Below are 21,147 nucleotides of genomic sequence, written 5' to 3' on the forward strand. Positions count from 1 at the left end.
AAACATACCAGAGCTTACACTGGAGGCAGAACTACAGATAATTTTTGACTGTGCTGCAAGCCCTTAGGCTTTTGTTCTAAAGGGCTCTCTCTCACCCAGCTGTTAGATACAAGTATGAAGTCAGTGTATGGGCAGGTCAGTTTTCTAGCTGGTTCTGAAGCCTTAGGTCTTCATTAAAAACAATGTGCTGCTCTACAGGGAATAGGTGCCAAACTCAAGGGTGATGCTTCATCCCTACTGAAGGTGAAAGGACTTTGTTTAGTTCATGTCTTGAACACATGTTTTGGGGCTGTCCTTTAATGGCTGAGGTCAGTTGGTCTATTCAGCCTAGGGAAGAGGAGACTGAGGGGAGACCGCATGACATTCTACAACTTCCTCATGAGGGGAAGAGATGGCCAGGCACTGATCTCTTATCTGTGGTGACCAGTGACAGGACCCAAGATAATGGCCTGAAACTGTGTCAGTGGAGGCTTAGGTTGGATGTTAGAAAAAGGTTCTTCACTCAGTGAGTGGCTGGGCACTGGAACTCCCAGGGAAGTGATCGCAGCCTTAAGTCTGACAGAGTTCAAGAAGTGTTTGGACAACATTCTCAGGCACAGGGTGTGACTCTTGGGGATGGTGCTGTGCAGGGCCAGGAGTTGGACTCAGTAATCACTGAGGGTCCCTTCCAACTCAGCCTGTTCTGTAATTCTCTGATTTTCCTCTGAATCGTTATTAATGGGAACAACATGCATAATTCAGAATAATTTGTTAGTGGATGTTGGCATGTTCATGTGCTTTAGGACTTGACTTTTAAGCTCTTTGTGTCTAGCACAGCACACCCTGACCTTTATCCCCTATTGTAGGACAAACGAGGGTGAAGGGAAAAGGAGTTTTCAAACACCTACTTAATGAAGAGAGTGCAGTGGGCCACAGGTCATAGTTGGGCAGTCCTTATCAACTTTTCTGTTTTCTTATCTTCTTTTTTATGGAGCCTAGTTTTCCAGTCTGGGTGGTAGATTGTAACAGTCAAGAGATTGTGCAAGAGTATTCTCTCTTCCATGAAGTAATGTATGGGACCTCATCTGTCTCTGGTTTAGTGCCAGTAGCTTCAGTGGAATTATGCCAGAGGTGAATCTTTCCCATGATTTTTAAAACTGAGCTATAACTGCTGTTTAGTCAATCTGGTTCTCTAGTACTGTGTGGGCGAGAAGGTCCAGGCAATGCCAATCTATTTGCAATTGTGTACTTAGGGTAAAATAAGCAAAGGGTTGATTTTAAAATAGGGTGTTACATGAGCCTTGGAAATGAACTTCAGTGCCCATGTACCTGGGACTCAGATCCATTCCCTAAGGACTGAGTTGTGCCTCATCCTGGAATTAAGAACAGGTCTTTCCTTCCCTTGTGCCTCGTGCATCACAGCTCCCTCCCTGCTCTCTCCCACAGGGACAGGTCCCTGCCCCAGCAGCATCCATGAGTGCTGCTCTGGCACAGAGAGGGTAGCATGGTGTGTCCCTGGCACGGACTGGGAAGGTGGCACATGGTTGGGTTCTGTGGGAGAAAAAGTAACTCTGTAGGTATGAGTGCTTGCTTTTAGTGCCATTGCAGTTTCCCTGCAGTTAGTGGTTTCTTTGATACTGTTTTGCAGATCTTCTGATTGCTGAGGTGAGTTTTCAAAAATTGGTGCTTGCCCTGTCTGAACAAAGAGTCTGTGTTGGAGAACCTTCCCAGAAGGGAAGCAGTAGGATCTTGTGCGCTTTTAAGAATCTGTTTATACAATAATTTGATTTAAGAATGCAAATATGTAACCCTGAGAGCAAAGTTACATTCAAGCAGTAACACCATGTGAACATATTTTAAGTTTCTTGGAAAAATCAGCAAACTCTCTCTCAGAAACTGTTGGCTCTCAAAAGCTGGGTATTGTGATCTACTATAGCTGGCTTGGTATCAAATCTGTAACACAATATTCAGGCAGCATAGCAAAACTATGAGGGGGAGGAAAAAACAGTATTTCATTTTGAATCACAATCACTGTCTAAAGAGTGTGCTTTTTCTAGACTTTTATTTGGAGAAGAAAAGGATCCTTCCCAAAGTACTTGATAAACACTTCTGAAAAGTGGTGCAGTACCAGATCTCACCAGTTGAGTTGGATTAATGGATTAATCCTTAACTGAATACTGTTATGGCCAATGTACTAACATTATATTTTTTTCTAGTGAATTTCAGTAGAAATTCCAAACTCCTATACTGATAGACACAAGTGAACTGTAAAACTAAGTTTCTCCATATTAATTTCTTTGACTTGTAATATCAGAATAAACTGTGTTCTATAAATATTGTATTAACAAAAGGAGTGAAAGCACTTAGGACAGAGATAGGTGTAAATTTTCATATTTCAGCTCTAAATTTTGCCTGCTTTGAATGAGTTAATTTAATCTTTGCAGCAGAGTAATGAGTTAAGATGTCATAAGTCTGTCTTTACTGCATCACTTATAAGTCAGAAAATGTACTTATGTGATCTGAGAGTTAAAATTCTTTTTTTCTTCTTTTTTAGAGAACAGCTGTCCAAGCCTAGACAGTGTAATTCAATACAACACCACATATTTTGTCCTGGCTTTTTAGCACAGATTTGTAATGGTTGTTTTGGAAAATGTGCTATGGATTTATCTGAAGGTCTTCATGCCGGAATAGTTAATTCAACCTTACAAATCCTTGGCACTTAGCTTTCATCTTTTTAGAGCAAAACAGAGAGCCTGTGATTTGATGCCTTGAAGTCAGCAAAACAAAATGGTACTTTAACAGCAGCATTTACTTTGATCAGTTTTCAGCATTTGTGTCCTTGCCTTTCACGTAGTACAAATTGCTTTAGCAGAGCAGCGGGGCAGGAGCCCGTGGACTGTTTTTGTAGTTGGTTTCTGTGGTGATCCTCAGCCTTCCATGAAACTGATCTCTGGGGACAGGAGCCTCTGCAGCCGCCTTAGCCTTGCTGCTGCTGGAGCCCTGGAGGAGCTGTGCAGAGCGGGCAGCCAGCGGTGACCTGCAGGGTCTGGCTCAGCAGTGCCCGCACAGCTTTGGTGGGCACTGTGCCCGTGGAGGGCAAATGCATTCCAGCCAACAGGACACAGGCTCGGGGCTTCACAGCCCCCTTGGACCTGGATGCTTTAAAGAGCAATCTGTACGTTTTGTTCTGAGATTTTCAGAATAGCTGAAGTCTGTCATTTTCAGCTATGACCAAATCCTTGTATTCCTCACAAGTTAGTCATGAATTATTTGGAGGAGCGTGTGCCAAAGGGGGCCAGACACCAGTCTGAAGAGGAGCTTCCTCTGACAAACAGCTGCTGAAGTTGAACCTTGCTGAGAGAGCCGTTGCTGACACACATGCCCAGAAGGTCTGGCCTAGCTATCGATTGCACAATGAAAGTCTTGGCTGTGCAGCAGCTTTGTGATCAGATGAGCCCTTCACTGCGAGTGAGGAATGTGTTGGACCACATTGACTTATTTTCCTGTACTGTTGTGGTGCTGTCTGCTTGGGTAATATACTGTCTCTTAATATGTTTTTAAAGTATTATGGGCAAAGCAATAGCAGCTTTTTAAATGGACTAGGAGAGCTAAAATGCCCAAGTCCATTTAATGATTCTGGTTCATTTTCTTTTGGTGTTGTTTGACCAAAATGGTCACAGACCTGTCTGAGCCGCAGAAGACTTTGAATCAAGTAGTATGTTGTTGAGAAATACCAATGTGTGTACCTTATAAGCTTGTTTGAAAATCTAGGAATGGGTGGAGGATGTCCCTTTTTGGATCTCTGATTTTTTTTTTATTTTTTTTTTTTTTAAAGCTTATGTGGGAGTTTTAGAAAAAAGTTAGGAACTTGACTACAGAGTTCACTGAGTTCAGAGTTTCACACCGTGTCTTCAAAACACTTTTTGCAGCACTGAACACACATAGGATTGGTTTCTGATGGAGTTTCTGGGCAAGACTTCCATAAATATTGAGTAATATGAATTTTGCCAGTGAAAATACAAAAAGAAAGGGAAAATTTGTAGTTATCTCTTGTGCTATTAATTAGAAACTTTTTTTTTTTTCTGGTGGTTTAAAGCAATTGAGTATCCTTCTGTCAGTTTGTGTTGTGCTCTAAAAGTACTGTGAACTGTAGCCATGAGAAAGGATGTGTCTTGAATAGCTCTTGAGCTAAGATGAGACAGAAAGGTGTCCAGGGAAGGGGCATCACTTGGGGCTTAGCTAATACATGGTATAACTAGAGCCACAGTGGGGACACTGCAGCAGAAATGGTGTTTTGTTCAGATTGCTGTAGGGAGAGTAGGGATGGGGATCTTCCTGTGCAGTGCTGTGGATGGAGGCAGCCATGCCAGAAATTAGCAAAGGGACAAGTCAGTGGGAGCACAGCTGTGATAGCAGAAAGCTCAGCAAGGCACAGCTAAAGAACTTGTGCTTGTGTTGATGTCATAACTTTTAACACCTTAGAGTCCTGTTAAGCCTTTCAATCTCTGAAGCAGGAGTGGGAAGAGGCATTTAAATGCCTCTGATGCATATTAAAAGTCCAGGCTTTCACCTGGACTCTGCAGTTCAAACCACCCTCCCTCACATTACCACCTCTCTGGTGAGCTGTTCTGACCGTGCCTGCTGTACTTGGACTGAAATTTCCCTGTGATACCCACTGACTGTAGTTATGCAGTGTAAAAAACCCAATGCTTGGCAGCAGGGTTTTGGTGTAAAGATCTTGGGTGCTGGTAACTCTCCAGCAGTTTGCTTGAAAAATTTGAAAAACTTGGTTGAAAAAGATGCATTATATACATCTTTAATTTTACAAGCTGAGGGAATAGCAACTACAAAGTCTGATAGCAGACCCAGTTGCGAAGTCTCTGATTTTCTCACTAAGGCAGTATGATTGCTCTGTGTGCTCTCATGTGACTAAAACAACAGGAAGAAATCTTCATGAATTCTAAAACATCTGTCTTGTCTGATAGATGTTGGTTTTGAACAAATTTGTCTGAGATCAGTTGAAACAGAGGTACTTCTCCATGTCCTTATTACCCAAAGGACTTGGCCTAGCTATTTCTGAGATGAAGTTTTCAGAGTGTGTTGCATGTATTGTATTATTTCTGCTTTTAATAAATAATGGAGGTTTTAAATAGCAAAAATTTTTTGAAGTTTCTAATAAGAGCCATATCTTTTACATTGACTTGCCATTTTGACAAAAACACAGCCAGGATGCAAGGCAAAGCTGAGTCCTCCTGTTGGCCAGTGCAAGAGCATTGTTACTAGTTTTTATTCTTGGTTATTTAAGCATATTAACTATATTATGAGTAATTTCATCAATATCTGGCATCAAAGGAAATCAGTTATTATTTGGCATGGAAATACGTTGGATGCACTTTATGCCATTTGAAGCTAAAAAAATCATCATGAAATTTGAGCTCATATTTCTGAGATCAGAACTTCAAAAGATATAACTGGACTATTTTACTAAACTGAGATTACAGTGTTTTTATTGTTTTGTGAGAAAACATAAGCCTAGAACAAGGTAATTACATTTAATAGTTTTAACAGCTTATTATTAATTAGCAGTGATTATAGCTGAAAAGCCACAAGAATTAATGAAAGCTGTTTAATTGTCATTAATTTAATAGTAGTTCTAAACACTTTTTTTCCTTTTTCCTTTCACCTTTCCATTTCTAGACAGAACAACAAAGCAGGAGTCTTGTAAAATGAATTATTTCTCTCTTATTTTCAGCTAACAGAGCTACTTTGGCTCTATAGCTGGTAGACCAAAGCAGTTTCTGTAGCTAAGAATGTGGCTGTTTGGCATTTCAGGTCTCTGTCCTACCATTAGAATTGAGAGCACTACCACCCTGCACTTTGCTAAAATGAGAAAGAATAAAATACTTTAGAGGCAGAAAATAGAGGGAAATGTGGTTCTTGGTAGTCTGTTGTACTTGGTGTGTTCTTTATGAGATGTGTTCTGTGCTGGAGAGGCCAGGTGGTGCCAGAGGCGGCTGCAGGAGCAGGAGACGGCACTGCCTGACCTTCCTGCAGGCAGGGCTGTCACTGCCCAGCTGTGCCACGAGAGGAGCTCCTTCTTTAGGGCAGCTTGGCTTTAGTACAAATATGGATCTACTCGGTTTTCCAACAACTTCAATCAAGCTTAACAAAAAGGAGGACAGGGATGTCCTGGTACTCCCAGAGATGTGTGTGGGGTGTGATGTCTGTCGCTGTGGGGACTGGAGACACCTTTGGTCACTGGCATTTCAGAATCTGGTGCAACCAGTTAGTGTGAGAGCACAGCCAGCTGTTTGCTAGCTTTCTTGCAAGTTCTTAACTAGTGATAAAAGGTCTTTCTGCTGTCCTCTGGGTGTCTCAGACCTGACACCAGGGCCTGGCTTTGACTTTATAGTGAATGGTGAACTTTTCAAGGTGAAATAAATTTAAAAAAAAAAGGAAAAAATGCAAAAAACCAACCAATCAAAGGAAAAAACCCAAACAAAGCAAAAAACCCAAACTCACCAAACTAAAACCACCCTGGCTCTCTATTTTGGAAAATATTTTCAACAGTAATAGGTACCTAGTTTTCAATTTGGTCTCTAGCTTTCTTTTAGCTAGTTTACTGGATGAATCTCCATTTACTTTACTGGTAAACTAATGGTTGTTTGCTACTATATAAGAATCATGCAATGAACTAACTATACATAGTCCCTCTTCTCTATCTCAAATATCCTTTTAATTTCTCTAGCAGGATACAGAATTAATTGTGAATTATCTTTGTGCTCATTTCTGTTTGCCGCCATTCAAACTGGTGGTTGTTCATGGAACCTGCCTGTCACCAGTGTGGTGGGACATCAGCTTCCCTGCTCAGTCTGGGGTAGATCATCTCTCCATTGCACACTAGAGGTTTCTTCTATAATGTGGGCTGAAGTATCAAGCTAAATCCTGACTGCTTAAACAGCTTATTAGGTACCACAAAAACCACTGTAATATCAATTGCAAGTCTGTATATGCTAAAAAAGGCCAGGCTGTGCTGTGTTTGGTTATGGTTTTGTCCAACACTGAGCCCTTTCTAGAAGGGCAGTGCTGGGGTACGAGGAGCTGGGCAGGAAGGACTTCCAGCAACTGCAAACTGGTTGTTTCAAAGCCACTTCTAACAGGTTGCCTCACTTCCATGATGTCCACTCCAATTTCCTCAGATCATTTACCCTGTGTATCTTTTTAACCTCTGAGCACAGGCATTTTCTTTCCCTAGTGTGCGTTAAAATTTCTTTTGGAATTCCTTCCATAAAGTAATGTAGTGCTTGCTTGTGTTTCTGGATTTGTTCCTCCTGGTTTTTGTTTGTTTAGTTTTATTTGTTTTGCAGGCTAGATTTATGTCCTTAACAGAATCAGCAGATGAGGTTTTATACTCTAAGCCAGCCTTGTAGACTACCATCTAGAAACCAGCAATCAGAGTTTGCTTTGCGATTCTTTTTATCTCCTTGTTCTCCAACTCTCAGCTTAGTGGTTTGACCTTTTGCATAAGATATTTTTCATCAGCATTTGCCAAGGTTTTCTTTTTAGCAGTGCTCTGAAAGCATAGAGCACAAATGTTAACTATTTCATATTTTATTTTCTCTGTGCTCCGTTGACTGACTTTTGTGGAAGTAGATTTGTCTTTAATCTTGAGTCAAGAGGTCTGAATGCTAAGAGTCATAATATGTATATATATAAATTATCTTTGATTCATTGTTTCAAATTCCAGGAAGTATTCACATATTTCTGTGTTTTTCTGTAGGTCACATTACATTTGAATCCAATTTCATCAGTGCATATTCATCAGAAGCCTCTGGTGTTTCTTCTCAACTCTCCTTTGCCTTTGGTCTGGAAGCTAAAAACAGAAAGATTGGCACCTGGAATCCGAAGAGTTTTCTTTGTAAGTGTACACAGTCCTCTGGCCTGCTCTCTGTCATAGCTGCTTGTCACATAAGCATGGAGTTAATGGTATTCATTTGGAAAATTTTCAAACTTAAATTAAAAAAAAAAGTTAAGAGAGGGTCAAGTTTCATTGTAGGGCTCTGGGGAACAGTTAGATGGTAGGGCAAAGCAGTTTGGAAAAAGTAGCCTATTACTTGTTATGTGAATTTAGGAAAGGAAAGCAAAACTGCTTTTCAGAATCTGCATGTCATATAACTATTAATACTAACAGCCATTAGAGTTGAAAAAGCTGTGAGGTTATAGCAGATTGCCAGTCCTGATTGGAAGTCCAACAGTACCATAAAGCAAAAAGCCTCAGAGCTATTGGAATTATTAAGAGTGCATGCTAATAGTGTGGTCTGTGACCAAAACAAAAATTTGTATCTATTGAGCTTGATATGTCCAGCTATGCTTTATGTCTCTGATGAAGTTTTGGTCTATTGAAATGACCAAGCTAAGCCCAGAATGAAGTCATTTTTATTTCTCAGAAAGACTGGAGCACTGCTTATAATGCAAGATCCAAATATTACCTAGTATTTGTAAATCATGTCCTTACAGTTTGCCAGGACATTCAAGTTTGCTATTTGTAGTGAAACAGACAAGTTGTTTGGATTAAATTTTTAATGCATGACATCATGTCTAATCATGAGTTGTCTTTATGAAAGTTGCAGCTTTCACTATATTCAACTCTAATTGCAGAACTAAACTTGATTATTTTTAGCGGTGTCCTTATAGGGCTTAATTTTGCTCCTCCAGCACGGCTGACAGTGATAGGCAAGATTGTTTCTGCAGCACCCAGGGGGAACTCAGCTGTGTCACTGTGCATCAGCAGCACAGGAGGATGCACTGTGGTGCAGCATTAGAACTCTGAGAAGGGACACTGCTCTCTCAGTTGGCCTGGTGTGCTGGTGACATGGTGGAGGGCACCAAGAGTTCTGTCACTTGCTGGACACTGCAAGCTTTCTGGAATTGTTTTTCTGTTTCCTGTCATCAAGCTGTCATATAAGAGTAGGAGTAGCCTTGATATTTTGAACTTCAAAGGACTCAGTCCTGTTTCCAGTGTATTACTGGTTGGTGCAAAGAATATGGCTCTGTTTTTATTCTAAGGTATTTACAATCTTAGGTTTTTCATTGGTGTTTGGGAGACTCATGACTGTTGTCTTCCTGTTCTGTGTCCTTAATGCAACCAGTACAGTTCTGGTCTGCTGAGAAAATGACCGAGGAACAACATGTGCAACAACAGTGTAACGAGTCCTCATTCCTCTTGTGGACAAAAGAAGCAGGATCTTTCATCAGATAATAAAGCCTTGGGCTTACTTCCAGTTTAGTTTTGATCTTCTCCTACAACACATCGTCACTCCTATTTCCTATCAGCTAGTTTTTGTTCAGCTAGTTTGTGTTCTTCCTCTGCACCCAGGATTTTCCCTCTCCCCTTATCTTGCTCAGGGAATGGAGAGATGGCCTGCTGACACTCATGCATTTCTGCTCAGCTGATTGTGCTGAGCTTGCTTGGTTTGTCTCAGTGGGGTTTCAGCAGCCTGCATTAAGGCATAGGAGCAATGGGGATGTGCCTGAGGCCCTGACTGCCAAAACTGTACCATTAGATAAGTGTTTGCTGCAGAAAACTGTTTCAAGTGCTTCTGGTTACAAGCTCAGGCTTGAAGAGGTGAGCAGCAGCAGTCATGGATCTTGCCAAGCAAGACGTTGCCTGACCTCAAGAACTGCCATGGTGAACTTGGCCACTGATGCTGTAGGGAGGGGTGTACTGCTTCTCAGGTGGGGCAGGAATACCTGGTAGGCACTACAGGTTGGCTGCAGAGTTGGGGGGACTCAAATCAAATACCTCCTCTCACAACTCCATCTCCTAATCTCTGGTGGTCATGGTAAGGGCTGAATGCTGTGATGCATGGTGCCATCCTGCCAGCCTGTGATGCTGGGATAATGCTGCTGCCCATGGGACCTTGCCTTTTTGTTGCAAGGGACTGAACTGGCTCTCAATGTTAACCCTCCATAAATAGCTAGCTCTCCATAACAATTTTGGATCTCCTTAAGTGCTGTAAGAATTTTGTAATTTTCCTTCCACCATGTTAAGATTTCTATTTTGCTTTCCTACAAAGAGCTCAAAGAACAAGATTGCATAATGCCAGGGTACTGATCCACCTTTACCTCTCCCACTTTAGTGTCTGTCATCCATCTCACTCCTAAAGTTCACTTTGTTTTTTCCCTAAGGTGATGTTTTTGCTGTAAACATAAGCTAACTTCAGCCCCTTACCATGGATTCATCAGCCTTCCCACTTTTCATGGCCCTGTTTCTCAGGGCATCTCAGGGTGATAAGCCATGAGGTTATGGGCTGAACAACTTTAAATGTGGTCACCATCTGTTGCTTTTCCACAGTTCCACCCTGCTCACAAGGACAAATGCATTGTTTTCCCAAAAGCTTTCTGAAAAAACAGCACAGAATCAGGTGGCACAGAAAACATGAAAAATGTGGAGGAAGTACTGGCAGCACCTGTAGGCAAGTGCAGTATGCCAAACAGAGATCAAGGGGCTCTAGTTCTGCAGAGAGCTGTTTGCCTGTGTTGAGCTGTGCTAATTTGCAACCCCTGAGTTTCTGTGCTAGGAAAGGTTGTCCTTTTCCAGAATCAGTTGTTGTTGTTTCAGGTAGGTTGTGGGGCAGAGGGACATCCTGCTTCTGCCCTAGTTGCTGAGAGGTTCCCTGCCTCTGTGCCAGAGCCTTCAGTGAGTTCCAGACAACTGACCCTAGGACTGTAAATAGCAGCTCCAAGGGCTGCAGAGTGCAGAGCATGCTTCCTTAGCCCTTGTTTAAAAATACTTAGCTCTGTGGCTCTGACTTGTCCAGTCTCCTTAAATGTATAGCCAGAACAGAAGATTGAGTGTGTTGAATCATAAAAGATTTAGAATTAGAAGAAACTTTTCTAGTGCCCATGAATTCCATGGTAGCATACCACAGGAGTGTCATAACTATTGTGTCTGTCTCTATGGAAGCCTCAGGCAAGATACTAGTTGACTTTCCAGCTTTTCCTTCAGACTTTCCAAACAATACGTTCATTCACCATTTTATTAATGTACTGTATGTAGAGTATGAATTGCAATGACTTTCATTGATTGAATCCTGGTTAGAATGGTAGGTAGCGTAAAGAAATTTAAATTACAACTTCTGGGACTTGCTGCTGATAAAGACCACACTGCTAGAGCCAGATCAAAGTTTGTAGTGAAATGATCATGGAACCATTAGTCAAGTCCTAACTCTTTATTTGTTTTTAATATTAGCTTTTTTTTTCCTTATAAAGTATCATAATGAAGTTCTCAAACTGTTACAGGGATGTGTGCTTTGAGTAAGTAAGTAACTAAATAAAAATTAAAAATTAATTGTATTATAAGTTTCAAGGTTATTTCTAACAAAGGTGTCTCCAGGATATGAGCAGATGATGAACTGGATCACAAGTGCTGTTAGCACTGTACAGGTGGAGAAACCAAGGCACACTGAGCTTGAATGGTGATTGTACTGGAGAAGAGGGTAGAGTCAGGGCTGTGTGTTCTCAGTGGCCTCATCAGCAAAATGGTCTGTTTCCTTCATTCTGTGAATTTATGGTTTGAGTTTCCATTAAAGCTAAACTGTCCCAGGGAAGGATGAAAAGATTTAAAGCTTGTATCAGCACATATCCAAAAGACTGGGAAAATACAGTACTACTGAGTTGGGCTGGAGTTTAACTTCTTATCACATAGTTTGAGCATAGATTTTTTGCCTTCAGCCTGGTCCTCCATCAGTTAAGAAGCTTAAAATGAATGTGGGAGAAAATCCGGGCTTTGGGTGCATGGTTATAGTATGGAGGAAGCACAAATTACCTTCTTGGTAAACATTTTTTCAGGATGGACATGTAGATTTGGTATATATGTGTGGTTTTGCATTTATTTTTATCATGTAATGCAGTTTCATGTGCAGTGATTTATGTGCTTTATCTTCATGGAAACAACTTATGTTTTCATTTTCACAAAATGCCTACTGGTGGCTAAACTCACAGTGGAATAAATTGTCATTAAAATTAGGTAGCATGCCCCAGATAAACCAAAGTTTGTGTTGGGTTAGCATCATGATTTCTTTAATGAAGAGTTTTTTCCAAAGTGGCACTGAGTGGAAGCGCAGTGATTCTCACAGAGTGACAGTACTTTGAGGGAAGCCATCATGACAGGGCATGGCTGCTAAGGGCAGTTGTGCTTCACTATTCTGTTGCCTGTGTTGTCATTTTGCTTCTCAGGGTGCTTCCCCATCTATAAATCAGAAAGAACACTAGTGAGTAGTCTTAAGAGAAAATTTGGGCATCTTGATATCAACCTGACAAAAATTTCCTGTGTGTGCATGAGAAAGAGAAAAGAATATATGGTGTCTGCCTAGTGTGGTGTTAACAATACATTTAGCATGGACAGGTTATTTTCAGACTCTGCATGAATTGCTGTATATTGATGGGTGAAGTAGGTGATGCTGTGAAATTATTGTAATTTTAGTAAAATAAGCCTGGAGTTTATTTTCATTGTGTTAAAAATAAATGTACCTTAGTATCATGGCATTTCAGTCCAAAAATACCTGAAATGGGTTAGTGCATGGACTGCCTGGCCTAAGTAACTGTAAATCATCACTTCAGTTACTGTTGCATGTAGTCATATTGGTCTGATTGTATATTTGTACATGGCTCAGAAATACAACAATTTGGGAATTGGGCCCTTTCTGTTCAAGTGTTGTTGGGCTCATCCCTCTCAAGGGCATTGCATGGGTTGGAAGCTCTATTCAGTTCAGCAAGGAGAATGCTTCTCATCTGTGCTACATTTTATTTTTTTCCTCTGCAGGGAATAAATGCCAAAATTGCATTATAAAGGGGAGGGGGAGAGGAAGTTGAAGGACCTGTTCACAGGTGATTAGACTGATTAGATTATGACATCGCAGTTTTATGTAAGCTGGACAACTGCTGTAGAAACTGCTTTTACCTGTGATCTTGCTGCAAGTCAGTATTGCAGAAAAGCATTACCAGACCTCTTCCACCAGCCTACTTTTAGGTTTTCATACAGCAAAATAGTTTCCTTCCTTCCCATCAAGTCGTCATTTCTCTCCTTCCCTAAAGCTAGTTTATTGCGAACATGTCTTGGCAGAAAACCAGAAGTTTTATGAAACTGCACAGAAAGAAGGTTTTATAGGTGCTACTCAGAAAATAATTTCTTTTCTTTATATTTGGTAGCTTTTTCAATTGCATTTATAACCTAGGAATGTCTTTACTCAGCAAGTGAAAGTAGCGAGAATTAAATCAATGAAAAAAGATCCCAATCCTTTGTGATTTCCTGTTAGAAAAGATCCAAACCCCCCTTAAATATCTACATATGTGATTTTATATAATGTGTGATTTAAGAAGTGATGCTTCAGCTTTTTCTCTGAGTTAGTTATTCAGGCAATTGAATGAGTAAAAGTTATGGATAAGAAAACACTTATGCAAACAAATAAGCTTACTTACAAGAGCTAGGACTGAGTGTGTGTTAAGGTAGTGAAATGGAGGAAGCCAGAGCAGTAATGATAAATACAAAACCAGATCACTTGCTCTTGGTTTGAGATTTGAAAAGATAAAAGCTTTAAAGAAGATGAAGTGATAGAATGAAGAGTTTAATTATTAGTAATTTTTGTATTTCTAAGAAAAAAAAATCCATGTTCTTATTACTTTAGCCAATTGCTGGTTTATTCCTCTCACTTCATGAAAATATGGTTCACATATTTTGGGTCACTGCCACCAAACCACAGGCTGTTCTATGGTTTGCACTAGGTTTGGATGACTGACAAAACTCACTGAAAAACAAGTGCTATTTGTTTTCCTGTGCCTAGTATTTAACGGGAAATCAGGAGGCTAAATTTCCAATCACTGGTTAAACAGACCCAGATGTGAGCAGAGTGCTCTGCTAGGAGAAGAGTGAGGACGGATAGGAAATGCATGACTAGTGATAAATTTGGTATAAATAGTGACCTTTCACTATTCAAAGTAAAAGCCTAGATTTTCAGTGTTGTGTAACAGTGTGAAGAGGAATTTTAAAAGACCTTTACATTACTGTAGAATCCTGAGTTTGCTTTTTTTTTAAGAAGTCTTCATCGTTCTTCTACTCAGGAGCTGGAAATAATCCTGTAGTTGCCCTTTTCCATTTGGAAAAGTTCATATTCTCCCTTCTCATCCCCACACTGTTTCCTTGCCTTTTGAAAAAATGTGAAAATTAACATTTTGTGTCAAATTAAAAGCAGTGCTTAGTAAACAGTAACTCTTAGTATGCTTTTCACAATGGTAAATTTCCCTGTAAACTTTGTCTCCTGGCATGTTTCAACGGCAAAATACTGCTTTTCTAAAGTCTATATAAACAGGTGATTCTCAGAAATATTAGGGAGGCCTCAGGCTACATGGGGTGGTGATTCTTGTGAAAAGAGCAGAAGGATTTGGTCAGCAGTAGGAATGGCAGAAAAATGACAGAGTAGTAAATAGATGCTTGAAAATAATGCACGTAAAAGGAGTTTAAGAGTACAATAACCCTGGTAAGGCATCTTTAAATATCCAGGGGTTTGAGGGTTGGTTTTTTTTTCAAAGCTTGCTTCAGGAAGACATTGCAGAAGAGAGTTGCTATTTCTGGCTTAGGAAGCAAGATGCAGTACATGAAATGAATATGCAGAGTATAGTAAAAACATTCTGTATGTGTGATGTCCCAAAATAGGGAAATTTTGTGATCTATAGCTACCCTCTGCTTTCACTGTAATCACTTCAGCTTGGGCAGAAATATTTCAAGAAAACCAAGTTGCCAGTAAATTTCACAGGAAACCAGGCAGGTCCTTGTGCCTTAGATTCTTCTTTCTTGAGACTTCAAAGGCCTTCATTTGGGGAGCTTGGTTTGCTGAGAGTGTCACAGAGTTCATACTAGATCCCATGTGATTTAAGACAACTTTCAGAACTCAACCTTTATTGTGTGCCGTTTGTTTCAGTGGGAGTGGGCTGTATCTGTGGGTCATTGCTCTAACCAGAACTCGTGTTAGGAGTGTGGATAGGCCAGATCTGATGATGCTGCTTCTTGTATCTCCTACTGATCTTTCTCATTGCTGCCTCTGACTGCTCCTAAGCATTCCTCCTCCTCCTGGTCCCTCTAGGAGCCCAGAGCCATCACTTTCAGACCAAGACAGCTGCTAGTCAGGAAGATGTGGACTTTAAGTTAATCCAGCCTTCAAGAGTGAGGAAACAAAGACTGTTTGGGCATTTAGTGGTTGAGGTGTATTCCCAAACCAATCTTGCAGGAGGCTGAAGGACCTGGAACAGGCACCTGGGAGTCTTTTTTCTTCTGTATGGTCATGGCTCCTTCCTTTCTTTGCTTGCTTCAGTAAACAGGGGGTTTAGCCAGTGGAAGTTTACAGAAGCAGGCAGTGGATTTTGGCAGACTACTGGTGTTAGTGATGTGGAGATAATAAATCACAACAGGTTGTTACTGAGTCACTGATTCCAGTGGAAACTATAGCTGCAGTTGCATAGATAGGCTTTAATTCTCCTCTCACTTCTTCCACTGAATTGCCTCTAAATTGAAACAGAATCCCTGGAAAAGCTTCTGCTGTCTTATTTTGCTCATATCAAACAAGTGTTATGTTGAGTCTATTAAGATGTTGTTTAATTAAGTGGGCAGTTACCTGTGTGCAATTAATAAACTCCTGCTGAGCCTTAAACCTTGGTACCAGATTTCCCCTTTCCACAGATTTTCTTGTTTGTTTCTTTATCATTCTAGTAACTGTTCCTTAGGCATTTTGAAATTTCCACGTGATTTGACACAGATTCAGCTTTGGTAGAAAATCTCAGGATCTTCTTCCTACATATATAAAGATGCAAAGATGTGCAGGAGTGCTCTCTTATCTTGTAAGGTTCTGCTTTCATCCTGAGAAAACATTGAACAGCATTAATTATATAAGGATCTTTGGTAGCTGCAAAACTGAGTATCTCCCAGGAAGTTGAATTAAAATCTAAAATGTATTTAAGATAGTGCTCCTCATGTGTATGTTTTCAAAAATGTGAGAACTTCAAGTGGAATTTTTTGATGACTGCATGTGGTCTTGAGAGCACTAAAATGAAACATTTTGTCATTGCCTGAAACCATCACACCTCTGTGGCTGTAAGGACTATGCAGATTGGATAGATGATTCACAAGTGTGGCATGTAATTTCAAAAGCAGCATGTTTCTTATTCACTTGAAGAGAATTGTTCTTTTAATGATTCAAGTATGTTGTATATGGGTTTATGAACAACAAAATACACATTTTTGAGTTTTGGAATACCTGATATTTTGCCATCTGTGGCTTTATTTTTCCTCTGTAAGAGGATGAAATTACGTCAAAGTACAATATCAATAAACACCAGCTGACTCTGATCTCCATGTAGGCTGCTCCAGTAGTTGGTTCAAATATTCTCATTTTATTCTGAGCAGATATACTCCTCTCCTACATGTTCTACACAGGTCTGATGCTGTACAGCTCAGATACAAATATGAAGGATGCTGCTTCTTTTCCTCCTGGTACATTTACCTCCATCATGGCTTTAGGGGTGATCAGGTGGTCCCTGTGCTGGCAGGCCCTGGATGGGTAGTGGTGTAGCTGTTGTGAGAGAAGGGATTGGCTCATGCTGGCTGGCTGTGCACACTCACCTTTATATCCTGAGTCATGGCCCAGAGGTGCCCAGCTCTCTCTCAAGGCTGAATTATGAACTTGCTTCCTACTTGGGAGTTCTGAATTATAACTGTGTTAAATACTTAAAATGTTATAAGGCAAAGTAAATATCCCCTTGGATCAGATTCAAAGAAAGAAATAAGGCAATAAATGTTTAAAGGGAGAGAAGGAAATAGGTAAAACAAGAAACAGAATATGCAATTTTGTGTGTGCAGTAGTCGCACTTACCGCTGTATGTATTTGAGATGACTCAGGTTTGGTTCTGAGAGTTGTTCCCTCTGGGGAATAGTAACTGATGACATTTGGCACTTCTGCCAGGTAACTGATGTCTTGAACTGCCATGGCAGCCTTGCAAGGGCAGTTTTATTCAGACTGGGAACTTTTCTTAAGGGATGTATGAAGGCTGTTTTTGTTTTGTTGCCCCAGTATGAGGGGGTGTATGTTTCCTTGATTTGGTATGGTGCAGAGAAAATTTCAAGCCCTGTTTTCCCCAATGGTCAGCAGGGTAGTAGTGTATGCAACCAAAATATGTTCCTAAATATGTTTTGTTCTTTGATGGAATACTCAGGTTTTGGTAGCATATTTTCAATATCCTGTGCTTGATCCTCATTTCCTCTGAGGAACAGCCCTCTGAACTGTGGTGCTTGCTGTGGTTTGTGGCTATGGCCAGTGTCTTATGGTCTTGCAAACAGATTTTCCATGTCCAGCTTCTTCATTTAGTCTCAGAAAAGTGACAGGACATGTAGGTCTACTCAACAGCTGAGGATGTTTCCAGTGCAGTTCCTTTTCATGCCCTCACAACAACTGGAAGAAATAGAGCTGGGGCACTTTTTCCCCTCTGCAACCTCAGAAAGTAACCCCTAAAGGAGTTGAAGGGAGGAGATAAGAGTGTCTGTGGCAGCAGTCTCTTAATCACTCAATCAGTGCCTAATTAGTGCTCAGATAAAAATTGGTTGGTTCCCAAATATTTAAAACATTATTAGGCTTTAATGCTTTGCATTATCCTAAGCATGTTAGATTTGCTTTTGATTTGTTCTGAAGAGTAAGTAGTTAATGTTCAAGGCAGGTGTTGAAACAGTGATGGTTGCCTTTTTTGGAAGGGTCTGTTGAATTCTTTCCAGAACAAATAACGTGCTTGGCTCACTTAACCTTGCCTTAGGTCTGTGTAGTAAAAATCCCAACATTGGCAAGCACAGCAGAACTCTGCAGTCCTTTCTAAAACCTGGGTAGTGGAACCAGGATTTCAAATAGACTTTAGTATGTGATTGAAAAAAGTAAATATGATAAGCTTCGTGTTTGTTTCAAGATGTTTACTGTATGATCACTGAGTGAGGATGCTTGTGCCAGACTTTTAGTTGCTCTGCTTTCTGTCTGTCGGTTCCTCCCTTGAAGCACGTGGCCACTTCGATGGGATCTGTCCCTCAGGAAGACATTTGTCATGCTGCAGGATGATGAAAAAGATTTTCAAGCTTTAATTGGTAATAAATGAAAAACCAAGTGTATTCTGAGGAAGACAGCTGTTGTGTTAGCATGCATTTAACTATCTCAAATGAAAAATACAGCAAAAATGTATTATTGTAAAGTAATTAATTTCTTTGATTGTTATTTAGAAGGAATAATATTTTTTCTCATGCTTAAACATTCTCTTGAAACGTTTAAAAAGACACACTGATGCTGCTTTACCCTGATATTTACCATAAAAAAAAATTGAAACAATGTGTAAATGAAAACCAACTTCTACTCTTACTGGATAAACTGTCTCTGAGGGTGGAATGCCAACATCTATTCAATATTCCCGCAAAATAATCACTGATTAAGTCCTTAAATCCTGTGAATTTTATGCATGGGAGATTTTTCTAGTTAGGCCAAAGCTCTATGAAAATGTCCCACATGTCTCTGATATAAAAGTACACAATCTGGCATGTGCTGTGTCAGTGCCATCCTCTGAGACTGTACACTAGGAATTTACACAGAATTTGATATGTTAGGAGCATTGTAGAGATGCTCCATGAAATCAGCCCATGGCATAGGTGCTTCTAGGTGGTGAAAATGCAAAGTGGAAATAGGCCATAATCACCTTCAGTCACTGCATTTGGGTATGAGAGGTCCCATCACTTAAACATGCTACATGTCTGCATGGATAAATGTACCACATTAAAATGTGTTTTTATTCCCATCAGGTGTCTGTAGGTTCCGTTGTTCAGTTTGAGAAGGGAAACTTCTCCTTGTCAGCAGAAACAGAAGAAAAGTTTTTTCCTGAGAAAAATGAACATCTGCTACAGTGGGCCCAGAAGGAATATGGAGCAGTAACATCTTTCACTGAACTGAAAATATCAAGAAACATCTACATTAAAGTAGGAGAAGGTAAACCAGAACAAAACCAACTGAATTCATAGACACTTTCAGATACTGAGAATATGTTGCTTATATTTCACTTATTTTAATTTTTAAACATATGAAAGGGAGAGCAGAGAAATAAGGGCAAGCCTCAAGTCTAAGACCAGACCTTGGGTTTAGGAAACTTTTAATGGATTGTGGTGCCATCACTTTATGCTCATAAATGTGGATGCAATTGCTTGGAATCTTACAAGAGTCAAACTTTGCCTTTTAAACAGTATCAGCTACTCATGGTGATAGTTTGGGTGCATTCATCTTGAAGTAGGGGGAAATTTCTAGAAAGACCTGAGTTACATTATTTTTTCATTATTTGCTTGTATAAGGATCCAGGCTTCTTTGGGCACAGAATTATTGCCTTCCTCACCAAACTAAGTTACCTTAGTCTGTACTGCCATATTTTCCTCCCAAGGAGACAGATTTCCTGTCCCTCTGAGCCACATGCCAGATTGTTCAGGTGGCCTAGTGCAGATGGGAGAGGACCCCAGCTCCTTGGGGACTGCACACAGGCCTGTGCTGGGGTGGGGCTCAGGCTGTAGCTCCATAGCTGAGCAGTGTTGGCACAACATAACTGTGTGATGCTCTGCAGGAATATCTACAGAAACTCCCAAACAGCTGAACTAGTTGGTTACAGGCAAGAAAAAAACAACAAAAAGCCTTCAGTGGACAAAACATTCTTTCCTAACCACATGGATCTGATAATTTGATTTCCTGACATAGGAGGTTTACCCCCCAAAATCAGAATATGCCTGAGTTAGTTTTATCCAAATCCTGCCAAATTTGTAGAGGATTCCCTTGTGTGGGGGCTTTTTTTTTTTGGCTCTACTTGGCACCAGTTGTGGATTCTAATGCCAGAAAATCATTCAGAAATATATTTCTTACCTTATTAAAATGCTCTTGAAACATATACATGGAAGTAGTGGTCTCTGCATTGTGGAGACAAATATTTAATGAGATATGTTGAAAAAAACAGATAAAATTTTGTTTGTTGATTTGCATGTCTCCAGTCAAACCAGGAGGCTAAAGAGGAGAGTTTTGCATCATCTTCAGAATGCACTAAAACACAATTTAATTAGGAGCAAGTACACAAAATGGAACTTGGCAGGCAACCAAAACAGACAGTTTCTGAGAAGGCTCCTACAAACCAGCTCAGCTGTAATTGTTTGGTTTTGATTTAAATTCTTGGCAGAAGGGAACATGTGTGTATGTGGGGGGGTTATGCATGTGCTCAGGGGTGGGGACTGGGTCAGTTCTTGAACTGCAGAGTCGTGTGAGGAGTTCTGTGAAAACCACGTGGGATGTGCTCCTGGTTTGCTTCTCTGCAGAGTGAACAATGGAATCACTGGATTTCACAAACCACAGCACGCAGTGACGTACAGTTTAGGCTTTTCATAGAAAACTTACACTCATGAGATTTAGTAAGGTACCTTCAGCAGACAGGCTGTGAATCACTGCTGGAATTGCTCATAATCTATAGCTGGTCACACAAAGCAGTTCCTGGCTGTGTGACTGATACAGAATTTGAGGGCTGTATTCATATAATTGTCTACATTTCAGCTTCACTCAAGTTAGACAAATCTGAAACTGGAAGATGTAACATTTTAAAAGTGTAGGCTGTAGCTGAACACAGAAAACAGAAAATGCAAGCCAAAGGACAGAAAGATCTGAAGAAGGCTGATCTTTCATAGAATAAAGCTGCTTCTGATGCCATGGGTCTCTTAAGTCACTTTTGAAACTGCAAATGAAAGGCAGCTGAGAGCACTAGCAAACTGGATCAGGGCCAAGTGCATCTGAATCCTGTTGATTCTAAAGAGTGGCTGATCAAATACTGCAGGGATGGTGATCACAGCAAGAATTTTAAGGGACCAGAATGGGGGTGTGGAGGAAGAGGGCACAAGAAGTGGGGTTCTTGTTCTTGCCTTGGTTTGTGTAATGAAGGAGAGGGCAGAGTGGCTGCTGTGATAATCACTGTCAGATTCTAGAAGGCAGGACTGCTCATGATGACAGTGCTCTTGGTACGTGTTTTACAGCAGAAGTCAGTTTAATTCCTCACGGTTCAGTAAGACATGATTGAGCAAGTCAG

The 21,147-nt window shown here is 40.5% G+C and overlaps 1 protein-coding gene across 2 annotated transcripts in view; it reads left to right on the forward strand.

Annotated features, from left to right (window-relative positions):
• TGFBR3 (transforming growth factor beta receptor 3) overlaps nucleotides 1-21,147 on the forward strand; it is a 113,940-nt gene that overhangs the window by 58,049 nt on the left and 34,744 nt on the right. For both annotated transcript variants that reach the window (XM_064719943.1, XM_064719942.1), the window contains 2 exons: nucleotides 7,760-7,897; nucleotides 18,851-19,034. In XM_064719943.1, the coding sequence (XP_064576013.1) occupies nucleotides 7,760-7,897; nucleotides 18,851-19,034 (322 nt within the window). The remainder of the gene's footprint in view (nucleotides 1-7,759; nucleotides 7,898-18,850; nucleotides 19,035-21,147) is intronic.

This window comes from Zonotrichia leucophrys, chromosome 8 (assembly GCF_028769735.1).
Source record: "Zonotrichia leucophrys gambelii isolate GWCS_2022_RI chromosome 8, RI_Zleu_2.0, whole genome shotgun sequence".
In the NCBI taxonomy this organism is placed as follows: domain Eukaryota; kingdom Metazoa; phylum Chordata; class Aves; order Passeriformes; family Passerellidae; genus Zonotrichia; species Zonotrichia leucophrys.